General features: G+C 58.5%; 1 protein-coding gene across 11 annotated transcripts; it reads left to right on the top strand.

The window, feature by feature from the left end:
• The first annotated feature begins 1,086 nt into the window (after window positions 1-1,086).
• Window positions 1,087-17,315, top strand: TPD52L2 (TPD52 like 2). 11 transcript variants are annotated; one of them, XM_032878748.1, is made up of 9 exons: window positions 1,090-1,226; window positions 3,694-3,839; window positions 5,614-5,762; window positions 6,437-6,496; window positions 11,242-11,343; window positions 14,227-14,253; window positions 15,137-15,178; window positions 16,250-16,298; window positions 16,868-17,315. In XM_032878748.1, the coding sequence occupies exons 1-9, from the start codon at window positions 1,208-1,210 to the stop codon at window positions 16,961-16,963; spliced, it is 690 nt and encodes a 229-aa protein (XP_032734639.1). In that variant the 5' UTR covers window positions 1,090-1,207; the 3' UTR covers window positions 16,964-17,315. The 11 variants fall into 11 exon arrangements, with proteins under 11 accessions (XP_032734641.1, XP_032734644.1, XP_032734650.1 ...); XM_032878752.1 differs by having other exon boundaries at window positions 16,435-17,315; XM_032878750.1 differs by lacking the exon at window positions 6,437-6,496 and having other exon boundaries at window positions 1,087-1,226.
• The last annotated feature ends 1,347 nt before the right edge of the window (window positions 17,316-18,662 follow it).

Below are 18,662 nucleotides of genomic sequence, written 5' to 3'. Positions count from 1 at the left end.
CGGGGACTGGGGCTAGCCAAGGTGGGCTGAGCGGGAAGCTGGAAAAACTCAGGGAAGCCGAGTGGGGCAGACACGTAATCGGCAGCACCGGAGTGCACCGAGCCCAGGGCCGGCCAGAGCCAGGCAGGTGCGCGCCCAGAGGACACCGGTGCCGAGGTGAGCTCTGGGCTGCCCCAGGGGAGGAGCTTTCCGGGTTGAGGAAGGGGCTTCCCTGCCGAGGAAGGCTTGGCTGGAGAGGGGGACTGCGGCCCAGCAGGGTCGGATCCTGAAGGGTTTGAGCACCATCCGAGCAGCTGCTTGCAGTGGCCCCGAGGACCCAGCGAGGGGAGCCCGGGGGCTTGTTCCAGCGAAGCCGGGTTGCCTGGCGCCCACACACCGGTGCGTGGAGAAGCCCGGCCAACTCTTGCTCCCGCGCTGGCTGGACGCCCCTCACCGGCTGAGGGTCGCGGACACACGACCCCCACCTCGGTGTCCTCATGTGCAAAGTGGGGGCTCCCCCTGGCTCCCCGCGCCGCGTGAGCGGGGACGGAGGAGCACCGCGGGGCGCGGCGCGCGCGCACCCGGCGGCCTCGGGCTGGGACGAATCGCGGACGCGCCTTTCCCCGCGTCGGCCCCACACGACTGAACGAAGAGTCCCGTGAAGAGGGAGGACTTCAGGGGAAAGAGAAGCAGCCGCAAGGAAAAGCTAATCCCGAAGTCGGGGTCCGGCCTCAGAGGGATCGCAGGCGGTCTGGGCGGCGCGTCAGCCGTGGCACTTCTCGGCCGCGGCAGACACCCCCGCATCTCCGAGGGGGCCAACCCCACGCCTCCGCAGCGCCACGTTGGACGGTCCTCCCACTTCCCACCTTCCCCGGGCTCCCCCGGACCTTTCTACCTGGGAGTCTCGCTGGTGGAGCCGACGTGGGAGGGATTCCCTTGGAACCCGGCCGCCCTTTCCGGCCTCGTCCGCAGCCTCGGCCAATCAGACCGGAGCGGTTAATAGGGGCTGGGGCCGAACAGCGCTCTCATTGGGCGCCGTTGGTGGGGGCGGGATGAAGGCGGAGCGCGCGTCGGAGCGGAAGTGGGACGTCGCGTCGCTGATTACGCAATACCGCGGTGGCTGAGGCGGTTCCGCTGACTGCTGTGTACGCGGCGAGCGAGTCCCGGCGCGGCCCGCTCGGCTCCGCAGCGCCGCAGGCCCGGGCCCCGACCCCCGTGCGGCCCGAACATGGACTCCGCAGGCCAAGGTACCCGCGGGCTCGGCGCCTCCGCTCCTCCGCCTGGGCCCGCCGCGTGGCTCCTCCAGCTGCCGGGCGCCGGGCCTCGCAGCCTCCGAGGGCCGTGGCGTGCGTCGTCCGCCCCCGCCTCGGCCGCTCGGAGGACCGGCTCCCCGGAAGCTTCTCCTCGTCCCCAGGGTTTCGGGTTTCGTGCCCCCGCCCGGCGTCCGCCTAGTCGGCCGGCCTCCGTCCCCACGCGGGGCCCTCGGACAGGTCACCTGCACGAGGACGGAGGGAGGCGCGCTGGAGCCACCTTCGCGCGCGGTGCGGCGCCCCTTGGGTGGCAGCGCTGCCCGGAGCGCAGGCGGCGTAGGGGTTGACTCAAGGGGGAAAGGGCGCGCAGCGCGCGCTCCAGGCCCGTTTCCAGAGCAGACGCCCGGGAGCGGTCGGAGCCGGCGCCAGCGGTGTGGCGTGGGCCGGGTCGCGGTCGTGAGACGGGGTTCCCGTCCGCCCTCCGTCCCGGGGCTGTTGGGAAGGGAGGCCGGGCTCCTGCGTCCAAGGGCCGCGCGGGCCCGGGTCGGAATGCGTGGACTCCGGTGCGTTCCGGAGGCCTTTCTTCTCGCGGAGTGGTCGAGCGCGCAGAGCCCGAGCCCGGGACGCTGCGGGCTTTCCCGCGGCTCGACTCGCACGTCTGCGTTCGGCGCGCCGTAGTGACACCGGTGGGAGTACGGGCTGAGCGCGGACTGCGCCGGGCCTCACCGGGCCTGTTCTCGTTCCCAGAATAACCCCTCGCGAGGGTCCCTTGTAGGATCCGCGCGCGGACTGCCGTGCAGTGCTGGCGAGCGGGGACTCGCCCGGAGGGGTCTGCCCCCAGGTTGCGCCTCCACCCCACTCTGGAGGCCCTTCGTGGGCTGAGGCCCTGTCTCGCGAGTGACTGTGCCTGGCCTCGGCGCGGTTGGCAAGCGCCCAGTCTCTGTCGGGGGTCATTTCGGTCACGTGTGTGTTTTAAGAGAAGAGAAGGTTATGGAGAAGGTAAGGCATTTAGCAAATTCGAGGAGGTTCGGTGTGGCGGGGAGAGGTGATGAAGCCGAGTCGTGCAGGTTGAGCTCTGCGGCTTGAAACGCAGACGTGCTTCTGCCGAGAACCGGACCCAGCGCCGGGAAGTGCTGAGCTCCCGCGGCGCGGGCGTGTGAGGGCACAAGCTGAAGGGAGCGCTGGATCTTAGCCGATCCTCGATCCTCGGACTTCCGCGGTGGGGAAACGCCTGCGGCAGAAGACGCTTTACCTTCTGTCCGCTTTTGTGACTTCACGTTTATTTTCCTTACTGATTAAAAAAAAAGCTCACTTATTTAAGTCACCTCTGCTTGTGGGGCTTGAACTCATGACCCCAAGATCAAAAGCCGCTCGCTCCTCGGACTGAGCCCTCGAGGTGCCCCAGACCTTTACTTTTAACCGTGCTGGACACCGCGCAGAGCCCGCTTTCCTGGCCTGTGCGGCCTGTGTGTGCTGCAGCGTAGCAGTGGGTTTGCAGCTGGGACGAGCTAAAGCAGACGCATGTTTCCTTGTGCGGGATCTTGTCCACTTTTAGTGCAGACAGGAAGATGCTTTCAATTCGGAAAGAAAATGGTGACTCTGGAAATTGGAGCCTGATCTGGGTCTCGAGGGGCAGAAGCAGTGTTTTCTCTGCGCCTGGCTGCGTGTTGCTGTGGAATGAGGGTCGGGCACAGACGGTGGGTATTTTGTTTTGCTGACTCCCTGCCAGGCCTGGATGAGCAGCATGTGCTCCTTGTGTGTAATTTTAGCGTGTGCTCTGCAGATCGGCTGGTTGGTGGTGCCTGTTGTGTTTACAGCTGTAGTAAGTTTCTCGGCTCTAAAAATTGGAAGATCCGTTAGGTCAGACTGCTTTGTTTGTAGCAAAGGTTCCTGTCTCCGGAGCGTGCACTGTCATCGGGGGAGGCAGAGTTAGGGTCTGGCTGCCTTGTGCCAGCCTTTCTCATGCCCTGCAGTAGCACCTTGGGTGGCCTGAGATGCCCTCAGCCTGATGGCGAAGCCATCCCTGCAGAACCTGTCAGAGAAGAGGTGTTGGTTCTCTCCACAGTCCCCCCTCCAATGCCTCATAACCCGTCCTCTCGCCCTTGCTTTCTTCCTTGGTGGAGACCTCTTCCCTATCTACTTCTCTGTAACTACTACTACTACTTCTTCTTCTTCTTCTTCCTCTTCCTCCTCTTCTTCTTCTTCTTCTTCTTCTTGTTCTTCTTCTCCTCCTTCTCCTCCTCAAGATTTATTTGACAGACGGCAAGAAAGGGAACCACCAGCGAGAGGAGTGGGAGAGGGAGAAGCAGGTTTATCGCTGAGCAAGGAGCCCAGTGCAGGACTCAATCCTAGAACCCTGGGATCATGACCTGAGCCTAAGGGAGATGCTTAACGACTGAGCCACCCAGGCGCCCCTTTCTGTAACTTCTCATTGACACTTTCTGACCTTATTTGTCTCTGGCAGATATCAACCTGAATTCTCCTAACAAAGGTCTGCTGTCCGACTCCATGACAGATGTCCCTGTCGACACAACGGTGGCTGCCCAGACTCCTGCTGTTGAGGGTCTGACTGAGGCTGAGGAGGAGGAGCTTAGGGCTGAGCTTGCAAAGGTGCTGTGTCTTGGCCATCTCTCTTGGGGGGGACGATGAGTTCAGGCCCCCTCATTAGCCTGAGGGGGCCATAGGGCTAGTTGTGCTCTGCAGAAATTGCCCTGGGAGGTCGTTCCCAGAGTCCCACAGAAACCGCTCTCTGTGGTGGCTTTGTGTGTGCTTGGCATCCCGTAGGGAGTCTGTGAGGAGAGTGTCTACACTGGACAGCTGCTCTGAGCCCACCAGCGAGGGGAGTTTCTTTGTTGGAATTAACACTTGATAGTTTCCAGACTCCACACATTTATCCGTCCCTAGATCTCCATTTTCCTTTTAAAAATACTACTTCTGTAAAAAAGTGCTTCATGTGATCTTTTTAAAGTGAATCTTTTAAGAGGAAATGGTAATTAAAAGCCAAAATCTTCAAGTATATGTTTTACTCATAGCAGCTGCCACGGACATATCTTTTTACCGTGTGATGCAGACTCCAACGGTGACTCACGTGGGATTCACAGTCTGGCATCGTGAATTTGCTAATACCCGAGTGTAGCCTCGGGTCAGGCAGAAGCTGATGTGCTGCCTGTCACAGCCCTGCTCAGTCTCCAGAGACGAACCTGTGTTGATGCATCCTGAGTCTAAACAGACCTTGCTGTGCAGATAAGCCTCAGCCCACGCCCAGGTCTCAGATCAGGGGAGAACCTGCAGCTGTTTCTGAGCCGAGGGAAGGTTAGGGACTCGCCGCAGGTAGCGCAGCCAGGCTTGTGTTTTGCACTGGGTCATTTCAGAGCTGAGCTGCAGAGTGGAGAAGCTCAGTGTCACTTAAAATTCTCAGTGTGCACTTCCCCCCAAGACAGCTGGATTGCACACCCTCAAGCTCTGTCGGTGGTCACACTGTATGTGGAATGTTCTGGTCACTGGTCGCTACTGCTGGAGTAACTGGTAGCAGTCTGGCCTTAGATGACCCTGCTTATAAGTTATTTCCTGTTTCAGCTATCTTCTGATGGAAAACCTAGTGGTGTAAGGCTCTGAGCTACTTTTTGTTATCTTGCTCCAAGCCATCACTTTTTTAAAGAGAAGGACTTTTTTTTTTCTTACGGCAGCTATCAGCACAGCAGTTGGAAACAGACCTCTGGAGCCGTTACGCTCTAGAGGACGCTGCTTTTTCGGGCCGCGTTCTTTTTTGAGGACCCGAGAAGGTTCAGGTCTTTATTGTCAGGATTCTTTCTGTTACCCAATTCATACTACCTTAAGCACAAAAGAGAATTTACTTTTGGCTCGGGTGACTGCCTTTCCCAAGCCCTGGAGCAAACCTCAGGAACATACATGTAGTCATAAGGCTGTTGCTCTGTCACCTGGGTCTCTGGCCATCTGTCTGTCTGTCAGCTCCACTTCCTTCCCAGTGTGGATGGGGCCTGGCTGCCAGCAGTTCCAGCTTCTGGGCCCAGACTCGGAGCCTGGAGGGAGAGGGGCTGGTCTCTTCTGACAGCTGTGCCCAGTCCAGGGGAGAGCTGTGACAGGCCTTGCTTGGGGATCCATGGGTGGGCACAGTGCTTGGTAGCCCCACCAGAACCACTTGATTTAGGGGGATGGGACAGTCTTCCTGAAGAAGTTGGGGTGCTAGTACCAGATAAAAACAGAACAGTTGCGTGACATAGACTCTGTTCCTAAGACAGTTTATGTTTCTGTAAGCGGAAAGTTTGTCCATAATTCTGAGAACCCTCTCATTGCAGTGTGTGGGGGCGGGGGCGTCCGTCACGTCCCGCAGTAGCGGTAGCTAACCAACTATGTGCTTTCATAGGTGGAAGAGGAAATTGTCACTCTGCGCCAGGTCCTGGCAGCCAAGGAGAGGCACTGTGCAGAGCTGAAAAGGAAGCTGGGCCTCTCTGCCTTGGAGGGCCTGAAGCAGAACCTGTCCAGGAGCTGGCATGACGTGCAGGTCTCTAACGCGTAGGTACCTGCCTGCAGCAGAGGTGCCCCTGGTGGGCGGAGGTCGTTCACCAGATTGGTGCCCTTGCCACGTCAATGGGAGGTTAAGTCCTAGGGGACTCAGTATGCCTGTGTGCTAGCAGCCAGCCAGAGGCGCTGAGTCCTTGATCTCGCAGCTGGTATGCGTGGGAAGAGCTTAGAGTCCACATGTTTTTAGAAGAAGGCAGGTGGATACACTAGCTAGTGTCCAAGCAGAAATTGAGAAGAATATATTTCAGGGTCTGAATGTGAGAGAAAGCTCATTAGGTCCTTAATGAGACTGATTTTCCTATGATCCCCCATCTGCTGAAGCAAACTCGAGTCCTCACGAGCAGGACATGGTCACGACCCCAAGACCTCTGACCAGATGTGACGCAGCTCTCTGAACTTGGGAAGTGTAGCTACATGGCTCTTCTGAAATGTATCATCCAGGGTCGGATGGGCATGATAGGAAAAGGACCGGTTGGTTCTGCCATGGGCTTCCCCTGGCCTCAAGCAGGTGCTGAGAGGAGGGACAGACCCCGTTCTCAGGCAGGCTGGAGACCCGCCATTCCTGCTATCCAGCCCTCTTCTGTGTTCCATGGGATTTCACTTGTGTTCGAAACCTTAGTTGAAATATTGTTCTAAATAATTTACCACAGACTTTCTGTTTTTAGCTATGTGAAAACTTCTGAGAAACTTGGAGAGTGGAATGAGAAGGTGACCCAGTCAGACCTGTGAGTGCCTCTGCCGTCAGCACTTCTCTCCTTCGCTTCCTCTTGACACTCCTTTTAGGGACAGGGAGGCTGTGCGCACTTTGCACAGACCTGGTTTTGGTGTTCGGGGGTGTTTTATTTTTAATATGATTTTTTTTTTTTTTTTTTTTTTTTTAAGAATTTATTTATTTGACAGAGAGATCACAAGTAGAGAGGCAGGCAGAGAGAGAGAGGAGGAAGCAGGCTCTCCGCAGAGCAGAGCCCGATGCGGGACTCGATCCCAGGACTCCGAGATCATGACATGAGTCAAAGGCAGAGGCTCAACCCACTGAGCCACCCAGGCGTCCCTAATGTGATTTTTCTTAAACACAAATGAAAGTAAAACTCTCATGAAATGGTGCAGTTGCTGAAGGAAATTCGCTCGGCCACAGACTGCACTGAAAACCTCCATCTGGCTGGCACGGGCGCGTCCCTTGGAGGAGAGGCCTGGTGGGGCTTGCGCGGCACCTCCGGCTGGCAGGCGCCCCTCAGCCTTGCGAGCAGGCAGAGTGGCTACGCCCCGTCTGGGCTGAAGCCGATGGTGACTTGGGGCTTGCTTTGGTCTTCTCTGCCCTGCGGACGGGGCTCCCGCTGAGGGGTTCTTGAGGGAGGGCTGCCATACGGGCCGTGCTGGTGGGATCTTGGGGTCGCTTTGGTCTGAGGGGCACCGAGCTCTCAGCCACGTGGAATATGAGCAGAGTAGGAAACAACACAGATGGGTTTTCGCGTCTGCCAAAGCTGTGTTTATCTGAGATCTTTACACAAGGAGATAGCACTTCTGTTACTTGTGCTCCAATCTGATTCTAGTGCCTTTGAACTGAGTGGGGTCACGTTACCAGATCATGGCTTTCTGGGACTGTTTTCCATCTCTTGTCGAGGAGGAAGTGCTGCGGTGTCTCCCAGAGAGCTTGGCCAACAGGCCTTCGATCTGCCTGGAAGGGAACAGTTGTTACAGAGCTGGTCCTCCCGGCGCCTGGGCTCCCAGGTCAGCTGGCTCCGTGCTTGGGGTCTCGGCAGCTTGGTGTCCCCGGGGGGGCTGGGTGCCAGGGCACTCTGGCGGGTCCCGCCGTTTGTGCGGTTTGGGGTGAGAGCAGTCCTGGCCACACCCTGTGCGCTGTGTCTTCGGGGCTGTGTCGGACGATGCCTGCTCCACGTTGCTGGTGCTCTCCAGGCTGAGACAGCAGCTGTCACCTGTGCAGTTTGGGTGCCAGGCAGGCTCATGGTGCGGACTTAACCCAAAAAGAGCCTTAGGGGACTTTGGTGCCGTTTGTGACACCAGGTGGTGTGAGGTCGCTACAGTGCTGTTTCAGATAGTTACACCGCTGACTCCTCTGACAAGCCTGTGGCTCTGGCATGGAAGTGGCCGGTGGGATGGCCCTTCCCAGGCGCCTCGCGGGTGGCGGCCGTTCCCGTGAGGCCTCACCCCAGCCGCGCTGGTGGAGGAGTTGGCACCGTAAAGCTCCGGGGGCTGGAGCATTTCTGCAGGGACAGCCCAGGGGGACGGTGACCCAGCTCGGGGTGGGGTGACTAAAAACATTGGCTGCTCTGCGCTCTCTGGGGCGAAGGTGCCTGGCTGGTCATCGCTGTGGGAGGCCACTGGTGGGTATGACTGCCCCCGAGGGATCCCTGTCAACCAGACATGTGTGTGCCTGCCAAGCTGGCTGTCGTGAGGCCGTGCTGGGCAGAAGCAGTGTTGGTGCTCTCGTCCTGTCTTCTCTTGGCTGTGACACGGGTGCCTCCCTGGGCTCTGTCTGCTGGGGGACAGAGCTGCAGTCGTGTGCGTGTGGCACCAGGTGAACTCCATGGCCACTGGTTGGCATGTTGAGTCCTTTGGTTGTGTGTGACAGAAAGCACAGACATAGATGGTATCAGCTTGTCCGGCTGCTCCTTCCTGGTGTAAGGGGGTGCCCAGCGGTGCAGGTCTGAGTCTTTGTAGTTCACAGCCCCCCAGCAGGAGGGCCCGGTGTGGAGGACCCGGCGTGGGTCTCACTGGACTCTCACTGTGGTCGGGGCGCTGTAAGCCTCTCTGCGGTCAGGCCCCCGCCGAGTTGGAAGTGGGAGCAGCCCCCAAGGGAAGATCCCGGAGCGAGCACCTCTGGCAGATGCCCCACCCTGACTGACGGCGGGAGCCTGGAGTTTGTGGGGTTCTACACTTCTGGTTTCCGGAGAGGCACGAGTGATTGAGGGGTGCTGGCCGGGGCGGCTCAGTCTAGCACTGTGGAGCATGTCTGGGCCCGAGTTACCTGCGTCCAGACTCGGCCTCGGCCCCCGGCCCTGTCTCCGCCTGAGCGTGGCTTCCACTTCTGCATCTGCCCCAGTTTGGGGGTTCCCGTCTCTGAAGGAGTCACTTGTGACTCCTCCTTCCACCCTGTTGAGTCTCCAGCAGGGCCGCTGCCCATCACAGTGGCCCATCGCGAGGGTCCCTGCTGTCTGTCGTCTGGTGGCTGGCTCTGACCTGAGTCCCCTCAGGACCTGCTCGTCACCGGCAGTCCGCAGCCCAGGCTTGTGGTCCCTCCAGCTGCAGCTTCCCCGTGGGCACAGACACTCTGTGCAGACTTTGCCTTCAAGCCTCTGCTTCGGACTCTTTCACTGCAACAGACAGGGCCACGGGGTCTTACGTATTCGTTGGTTCACGAGAGATGGCTGGAAGACGTTTTCTGAATTTGCGTTTCTGAAACTAAATAGTGCCATTAGTTACTTCGTGCTTAGTGCTTTACAAATAACAACCGTGCCTCCCAGCCTGTTTCTTGCAGGTAATCTGTTTTAACTCATTTTGACATGAAAGCAGTTCGCCAGCTGGGCGTGAGGGTGAGGGGGCCCAAAGGCTTACTGCAAGAGCCCTTTATTGCCACAGTTCTGCTGACCCTGAGACAAAGTATGGTGCAGGTGGCGGCTCCTGGCTTAGGCTCCATCAGGTGGGAAGGCGCCTTGGAGGGTTACAGCTGAGTGTGTGGAAACTCTCCCGGAAGGAGCGTGTGCACTTGGGTTTCTCGTCGTGGGAACCAGCTGTGGTCGGCCCCTCTGCTGGGGGGCCTGTCCGGATCCCAGCCATGGAGCTGTATGGGCTCCTGCATTCCTACTTGGGGTTTGTTTCCATTCATGCTCAGTTCTGTGAACGTTTCTGTCGCAGGCGGGGTGGGGTGGGGTGGGATTTCTGATAGTCAGATTTTGCTGAAGGTTGGATTCAGAATTAGAGGCTTTTTTAGTTAATGCCTTCAGGAAATCCAGAGCAAATCTTACAGTAAAGATTTTATTTTAAAAATTTTTAAAGATTTTATTTATTTGGAAGAGAGCAAGCGAGCAGTGGGGAGGGGTAGAGAGAGAGAGAGAGACAGAAGCAGGTTCCCTGCTGAGTAGGAAGCCCGACGCAGGGCTCAGTCCCAGGTCCTGGGGTTATGACCTGAGCTGAAGGCAGATGCTTAACCACTGAGCCACCCAGGTGCCCTTACAGTAAAGATTTTAGATTATTTTTTCTCCATTATTAGTATGTTTTGGGATTTGTGAACCTTCCTGGAAACTAAGATAAACTCACTGTTCTAGTGACTTCAACATGTTTTCAAACTCTGGCTAGAAAGCGCATGTTCTGAGTCCTGAGCTCTGCTGGGCACCAGAGAAGCCTGAGCCCCATGGTGCTGTGAAGAGTGCCTGCCCAGTTGAGGGAGGCCCTCCCAGGAGTGTGCAAGGCTGGAACCCCCCCCAAGATGGGGTGGCGTGGGGGGGTCATGGCAGAACCCCACCTAGTGTGGTCAGGAGGGAGGAGAGGGAGGGGGGCAGCAGGCACTCCCAGTGGGGCATCCTGCAGATGGCACTGGGGAGCGGATGGGGGGAGGACTTCCGAGGACCTGAGGTGTGTGCTGTCTGACCTTCCCCCGTGACCTGGGGACACCAACAAGCCCTCAGAAAGTGATTTCAGAGAATAGGCTGGTGTCCTGAGATCCCGGCCATCACAAGCCGTTTCTTTAGGGCTGCTTGGTTGGCCAGAAAGGAGCCTTCGGCCTCGGGCGGCTGTGTCTGCTGTTCATGGCGGCAGCTGGACAAGGGCTGGCAGGACCACGTGTTAGCTCTCCAGGTGGCCTAACGGTGTCCTTGCCTTCTCCATGGCCATCGCACGGACATTGAGGTCATGGACCCGTGTGTCTTCTGGGACGAACCTGCGTGCAGGTGGATGGGGCAGGAGGGCACGGAAAGGGTGGTCTGTTCTGTGATCCAAGGCTCCCCTAGGCACTGAGAACGGTGGCCTGGGGTGAAGGTCCTGCGGCGCCGAAAGGGTGTTGTGAGACAGCACGGGACAGGGGGCCCCATGTCCACACTGTCAAGTGCATCCTGCCCCGCTCATGGGCGTGCTGGTGTTTTGACATAAGAAGCTTCCCAGATTAGCAGAACAAGGGGGTTTTTCTGTTTTCTGTCCCAGACCCAGGGCCCCTATAGGGCTGTCTTCATGGCAGGAGGCAGACACTCAGCGTGGTGAGAGATCAAGGGAAGTGGGCACCTGAGTTTTAGGTGAGGCAGAATGAGGTCAGAAAACAGTTGTTTCAGATCTGGGAGGTTGAGACCTGGCTGTGCCGCTAAGGTCCCTGTGGTCGGTCCCCTCCCTGGTGGGCCAGGCATGTGCTCACTAACGGCTCCTCTCTCCTTCTTTTGGGCACACTCTGGGCACTTGGCGTCCTTGGCTTACGCTTGATGACTGCTCCTCCTTCTGGGTTGGTTCAACTGGTATTTCTTCTCAGCTACAAGAAGACTCAAGAGACTCTCTCCCAGGCGGGACAGAAGACGTCGGCTGCCCTGTCCACCGTGGGCTCCGCCATTAGCAGAAAGCTTGGGGACATGAGGTGAGATGCTGTAGTCGGCGTGGGCAAGTCAGGTGAGGGTTTAGGGGTTTTAGAGCTGCTGGGGGCTCTTCAGGGGCCTAGGGCTCAGATGCATACCCCTCAGGGCCTCTTGGCACCCACAGATGTGAGCCCACCAGCTTGGACCAGTCAGTGCATGGTCCCTTTTCTGTGGGCGGCCTCTTTGCCATTCCTGTGTTTCTTGGGGGAGGAGGTGGTTTCTTCTGGGCAACTTCTAACGCTTGGGATCCGTGGAGTTGGGTGCATCCCACTGAAGTTCCTCAGAGGGAAGGTGGCCCCCCTTTGGTGTTAGTGTCAGGGTGGGGCATCACTCTGGGTAGGCCGGCCGGTGGGGTGGGGCTGGGGGAAGCGTGTTGTTGCCTTGGAATGTTTGCCTGGCCCAGATCACAGAGTGTGTGCGGCCGTGTGCCAGGGGCCCCGGCTGAGTGGTCTCCCCCAGAGCTGAGGAGACCTGCACGGCCATCAGAGGGGCCTCTGAGCACACGTGGCAGCACCCACACGCAGCCTGGTGGCTGTGGCTCACCCAGCCTTTCCTGCTCTGGGCTCCGGGGCTGCACCCGCCATGTCTCTGGCTACGCTGCACTGAGCCGAGGGGATTGGACCCTGGGGCCCGAGGCCACAGTGTGAATCCTGGCTCGGCCACCACCTCGTTTGCCCTTGGCAAGGCGTCCTTCCCGGGATGCTTAGAGCGAAGCGTGCACTAGCCAGCAGCCGTGCGGAGGGCTTCCTTACCGCGGCAGGCACCTGGCCGCTGCCGCCCAGCCCTGCCCTGGCCCCTGACCCACACGCAGCCCCGGTCCCCTCATTTCGGGATTTCGGGGAACGCCTCCCCGCGGCCCCCAGCCCATGCTGAGTCCTCTGTCTTCTCACAGTGGAGAAGCACAGTGTGGTGGTGCCTGTGGGCTTGGTGTGCTGAGCGCAGCAGCCGGGCCCCGTCCCGCTCGGAAGCCGCTCCCCTCCTACCCTCGGGTGGGCTGCCTCCCTGCCTGCTTAGGTTAGGCATTTCCTCCCCGCACAGGCCCGCCAGTTGCCTCGTGGGGCCTCGAGGTGGGGGCTGCGCGCTGGCCGCACGGCCAGGGGTGAAGGCACAGCCCCTCCCCCGTCGGCTTCTGCCCAGGGCCGTGCCCACCTTCTGTTTGTTGATGGAATTAGTCCCCCTCCGATTTTTATTTTGAAAAATTTCAGACATTCGGAGACTCCGAACAGTCAGTACGTGGTCTGTGTGTCTCCTCGGTGCTCTGGTCCAGCTCCTGAGTGGCTGTGGTATGGCCGGGGGTCCTCTTGGGTCAGCCTGTAGACTCAGGCCTGTCCACAGTGGCTGTGATGACTCGGGCCCTACCCGCCATGGCTCCGAGCCGACGGCAGGGAGGGTCCGCGGCGGCTGCCCCGTGGGCTTCACAGAAACCGGCTGAGACCGCGTGGGTGTGCGCCTATAGCGCATGTCATGTGAGTTAGATGGGCCGTCGCTGCTGCACTCCGGGGTACCTGCTGTGGTCAGCCTGGGACAGACCGATCGCACGCCACTGGGGGCCAGGCCTTGCTCCCAGGGAGGGCTGCGGATTCACGCGGACTGTCCCCAGGCCGCGGGGCAAGCCATGTGTCGGGTGGTACCTGTTCTTCGCTCGGAATGCCAGGCTGGTGACAGCACTTGAGGCAGGCAGTGAGCATCTTCGCGGCCTGCGGTACGTGCTCAGTAAGCGTGTCCCCTGTCACTTTGGGCGTTGCTCTTGTTGCGTGTCCCCACTCATGGTCGAGTGCACGCAGAGCGTTGGCGCTGCTGGGAGCAGCTGTGGTGGGGCTGCCGCGGGCTCCGGCCCGGCTCGGCGTCTGTTCCTTCGTTCCCGCTCTTGGCGCCAGGACCTGGCATTCGCTGCTGACCCGTGGCCTGTGGCCCGTGGCCTCCCTGTGTGTCGTGTTAGCACTGTGCTTCACACGCACAGGCCGGCTGGCGGGAGGGACCCGGTCCTATTGCATGTGCCCAGAGGGACTGTCCCATTTGCTGCTGTACCTCACCTTGGGGCTCTTTGGTTTTATTCTGCTGTGTTTTCGGGGACGCGGTGAAGTCTGGCACCTCGATGTGGCCGCTGCTTCCTTGCTGTGTTGTCTCAGGTGCTTTCTGAGGCCACGGCCCGTTAGCCTCCCCAGTTTGGAGCTGAGGCTCAGAGTTTACCGCTTCTTGAGAACGGAAATGAGGTGTAGGGAAGTGCATATGTGTTAGACATTTGCCCCACATCGGTGTCCTCCATGGGCCTATCCGGGAGCAGCCCTGGCCTGAGGCTTTTTGCGTGCCCTGGGGCACGAGGTGGCGGCTGGGAGAGAGCTGGATTTGGGTTCAAGCAGGGGTGGGTCTCTCTGTCTGGTGACCTGTGAAGGCCCGTGCCTCCCCTAACCCTCAGGCTCCTGCTCCTTCCACCTGGAGATGGCAGGCCTGCTGCCCACCCACGTGGCTGTGTTGCTTCGGGGATGATGTCCACGTTGAGGCTGGTCTGTCGCTGTGGAGATTGTTGGCGGACCCTGGGGAGTGGCACACGCAGACCCTGAGGGCGGTCCCTCAGCTCACCTCTGCCCTGCTCTGCTCTTTGTGGGTTCTTCCCTCTAACTCCAGACAGAGTCACAGATACGATACACGGTGCCTCGTCTGTGACCCAGGTGGGGTCGTGGAGGTGTGGTCATGTGCCTGTCACGGACTTGGGGCTTGGGGAGAGGAGACAGGGTGCACGTCCTGCTCTCCCTGATGGTGTGAGGACTGGGGGTGGTCACGGGGGTCCCTGCGTGGCCTCCCAGAACTTGATGGAGGGGTTGGGGTGGACCCTGGCCTCCCTTTCCTAACATTGCATTTCTTCTCCTCCTGCTGCCGCCTTTCAGGGCTCGTCCGTTCTCACACTCCTTTAGGTAAGACTGCTGCTGGACGTTACCTCTGGAAGGTTCTTCTCTTGACGCAGGGCAGGGTGGTGTCTGGCTGGCCCGTGGGAGGCTGCGCTGGAAGAGGCAGCGGGGGGCCCGCCTGGTGTTCTGCCTGCCTGGTGCTCCTCGGGCTGTGACCGTGTGACTCCTTGCCAGCCCGCAGCCCAGCCTCACCGAGCTCGTCCCGCGGCCCCCACCTGTGCGGATTCCTGAGGGGAGACCTCCTCGTGCAGGAGGGTCATGCTGACCCTCTCGCTCTTGTGGTCAGTGCTGCTTTCTCCAAAATGCCGGCTCCTGTTTTCTCCTCCCCATGAGAAGCAGTCTTGTCCCTGCGGGTTGAGATGGTCCCGTGAGATGATCCTGTGAGAGCGGTGGGCAGCACTGGGACCCCTCTGAGTGGCCCCCGCTCCGTGCTGATGCGGTCGTGCTTTTCTAGCCTGATGCCAGCGCTGCTGCCCCATCACAGCGTCCTCCCGCTCCAGGCCTGGAGCCCAAATCCAGAACAATGTTTGATTGTAAATATTTTTACTTACGCGACCTGCTTGTTCCTCTTTTACCAAAAAGTCCCTTCACTTGCTGTGAGGTGGAGTAAGGACGGCTGACGCCCAGGCCTAGGTCTTCTTCGTTTCCTATCTTAAAGTTGTCCCTTAGCATTGTGCCATTTCTGGGGCAGCTTTGGAGGCCAGGGAGAGAAGCCTGGGGTTGAGTTTTCCTCCTGGTGTAGGGAGCCCTTCTGTGTGCTGTGGCCAGAGCTCACCGACCCTGCAAAGGCAGGGGTCTGTGTGGACAAGCTAATGGGCGTGGTGGTGGCCAGTCTCGTTCCTGCGTTAACTCCTACTTCCTTCTCTGCTTCTCCCATGCTTCCAAGTAGCAGCTCTTCACTCCGCCACTCGATAAGTATGCCGGCCATGAGGTAACGTGCACTCGTGCCCCGGAGCTCTCAGAGCCCGAGTGGGGGCTGGGTGGGAGTGGGTGAGGCCTGCCGGTCAGCCTCACACGTCCCAGATGCTGAGCCAAGGACTGCCTTCCCCTGGCAGCCTCCTGTGGGCCCGGGTTGCAAAGATCCCTTCTAGGCTAAAGAGCTAGTGGGGTGAGGCGCAGAGGAGAGCCTTGTACCAACGGGCTCCCATCTGGAAGCTTCCAGGGCTGCCCATGGGGCTGGGCCGCGGGGGTGGGGGGCAGAGAGAATCCTACACGTACATGGCAGCCAGGAGGCTTGAGGTCCTTCTGGGCCTATTATGGAAACTTTTTTATCTGCATCTGGAGGGGAGTCCTGGTCTCCTCAGAACACCCAGAGCCGTGGCCTGTTCTGAAACCTCCCATGGTGTGTTGTCCATGGTGGGGCAGCCGCAGAGCCACCATCCTTGTTACAGGACACTCTGCTGTGGCTGGGGGTCCTTGCCAGGCTGCCCCTAGGGGCGCGAGGTACCGGGAGGAGCTGAGCCAGAGAGGCTGGAGTTGGTTGTGGAAAGGGTGCTGGGTGGGGCTGGGGCTGGCCCGCTTTCTCTTCCTCTGCCACTTCCTCGCTCCCTTGTTCCAGAATTGTCCTCGGTTTTCCTTTGCTGGACTTCTGTGAGAGATCTGTGTCAGGAACACCTGGGACTCTCTATGACGTCTGGGTGGCCCATCAGTGTGTATTTAGGGTACAGCAGAAACGCGTCCCACATCCCACCTACTGCCCAGGCGAGGGGTCTGCAGTCTGCCCGTGTGAAGTTGCGTTTCACCCGCTGGCAGTGTGCGGTCTTCTCTTCTTGCAGTGGGTGGCTGTGGCTGGCCTTCTCCGACCTGGAGGCCTCCAGAATGACCTTATCGGGGCCATGTTCGGGGCACATGCCCCCCTCCCTTTTGGGGTGTCCCATTTTTAATGTCTCGGGATACAGTTGGGGGTCTTTCTGGAGGCTGGTCCCGACCCTGAGCCCTATAGATTGAGGGGGCGGCACAGCCGCTTGCTCCCTACACTGACCTCTTCTCTCTCTCTTTAAAGGAATTCTGCCACCTTCAAGTCATTTGAAGACCGAGTTGGGAACATAAAGGTAACTCTCTCTGGACCATTCACTTGGCTTGTTGGGGTGGGGCGCGACGCGTCCTTTACGTAGATGTACTTGGGCACCGTAGATTCACGTGCGGTGACAGGAACTAACGCAGAGGGTCCTTGTACCTTTTCCGCAGTTTCCCCAGTGACCGCGTTTCACAGTAGCACCACCGGATAGGACAGTGATACAGTCATGGTGGAGAGTGGTGTCATCCCCACAACGGTCCTTCCTGGGGCTCACCTTCTTCTAGCCCTGCCCCCACCACTGCTCATCTTTTCTCCGTTTTGATGACTTGTCATTGCCAGAATGTCCTAGGATTGGAACCGTGTAGCGTGGAGCCTTTGAAGATTTGCTCTTTCTACACAGCCTAAACCCCTAGAGATACTGCCAGCCTGTTGCCCGTGTCGGGGATTTGTTCCTCTTTATCGCCCGTTGGTGTTGATGTGGTGTAGACTTTGTAGAGAGCGGAACAGCTGGGGTTCCCAGCAAGGCCTAGGGCGTGCCAGCATTGTGTGCTCTGTCTCAGGTTTTATTATTTTTTTTCTCGATTTTTTTCTCCCCATCTGTAGTCTAAGGTTGTAGGTGGCAGAGAGAATGGCACTGAGAACCTGCCCTCCCTGACCGGGAGTGGCGCCAAGCCCCTGCCTGATCACACGCCTTTCTAAGCCCATCCCAGCTTTGCCCGGCCATGGAGAAGTGCAAGCCCGCCCTCATCGTCACAGCCGCGACGCTGTAGCGGAGCAGCCCATCAGACCTCGGGTGGATGCACCGAGCTGGCTTTGAGGAGGGTCCTGCCATTCCCATGTAGACGCGGCTGCTGTGTTCGCATGAGTTCTACAGAACGCGGTCTTGTACACAGATGCTTTCCACTGAAGTTGGTCGATGCAGACCACTGTGCCGTCCTTCCTGGGGTGCAGGGAGTTGACAGGACAGTGGGCCCTTTGGCGGTCTTGTTAGTTCGCGAGAACGTGGAAGGAACGGGAGAGTGATAAGCATAAAATAAGTGGTATTTCCTCAGCCTCCCCTTTCGTGAGTTATAGAAGGAATCTGCGGAAGAAAGATTCGTCCAGAAAGTCCTCTGATCTTCAGTTTTTATTTCAAATGCTAAATGAGAAAACTCTCCAATTTTTGAAACCCTCCAGCAAGAACCTGGTTATCAACAGCGCCTAATTCTTACACTAATGATCTAGCTCTAACAAAAGCAGATTCTTTATTTTTTAAATGCAGCGAATTTTTCGAAAATTTAAGCCAAGCAAAGCAGCTTTAGTCTCCATTAGAAAACATTATTTCTTTGGACTCAAGCTGACATACAAGCCTTACATTGCAATATGCTTTATTTGTTTATAATGTTTTTTATATGAAAATAAGGGTTCTTCAGTGGGTTTCCAGCATTGTGTAGACTTCTGCGTCTAGCCCGGAGGGCAGCATGCTTGGACCCTTGGTGTGTTTTGTTCAGCAGATGCACTGCATTCCAGTGTATGAAGCTTGCTTCTCTCTCCTCAAGGACCGGGGTAGCTCCTGCCAGCCAGAGGGCTCTGGTCCTCTGGGGGTGGACGTGGGGTGGGCAGGAGAAGCAGAAGCCAGCACCCTCCACAGATGGCTCGGCTCCAGCATGCCCGTTTGCTGCACCCTGGGGACAAGTGAGAAGCAGATGAGCCCTGCATCGGGTCAGCTGGGACTCTGCTTTCGCCTTTTCTCAGGAGCTACAAAGATCTCATTCCCATTCTGAAGCTGCCACACCCCAGCAGCCTTGTGGTCAGGGCCCCACGCATGGGGTGTGTCTGGAGGGGCAGCTCCGTGCCTTATTGGCTTCCAGCAGGCCGAGAGCGCACCTGTGCACACGCAGAGTCCACTCTAGTAGACCGTGGTGTCCTCTGGTAAGCCGAGTGTCCGCTGGTCACTTCAGACACACTGGGTGGACTGCGGTCTGTGCTGGCGCCATGGGAAGAACAGCATTTGGTGTTTTTTCTTCAGGGTTAGAATCACGGATGGGGTGTGGTGAGAAGGCAGGACGCAAGTGTAGTAACTGATTCATCTTTTCCTTAAAGTGGATAATGGGGACTTTGTCAATAAAGCATTCCTTTGGGGAAGAACCCATGTGAGCTTGTGTGGTACGTCTCTCTGCATTCGTGAAGGTCAGAGGAGCGGCAGATCAGTCCACTGGGATCCTGTTGCCTTGGGCCCACGCTCTCGGGAGAGGGTGAGGCAGCCGGGAAGCAGGTGAAGCTCTTCAGTCCTGAGTGAAGACAGAGCGCGCCGTGAGAGTGCTGTGGTGACGGGTCTGTGGGGTGTCTGAGGAAGGGGCATAGGGAGGGTGAGAAGGAGCCGGCCAGCTTGCAAGCGGGCTCAGGGCTAAGCAGCTGG

The sequence above is a fragment of the Lontra canadensis genome, unplaced genomic scaffold, assembly GCF_010015895.1.
Source record: "Lontra canadensis isolate GAN:19392208 unplaced genomic scaffold, GSC_riverotter_1.0 scaffold65, whole genome shotgun sequence".
Classification (NCBI taxonomy): Eukaryota; Metazoa; Chordata; class Mammalia; order Carnivora; family Mustelidae; genus Lontra; species Lontra canadensis.
This window is presented reverse-complemented; position numbering and strand designations above follow the sequence as displayed.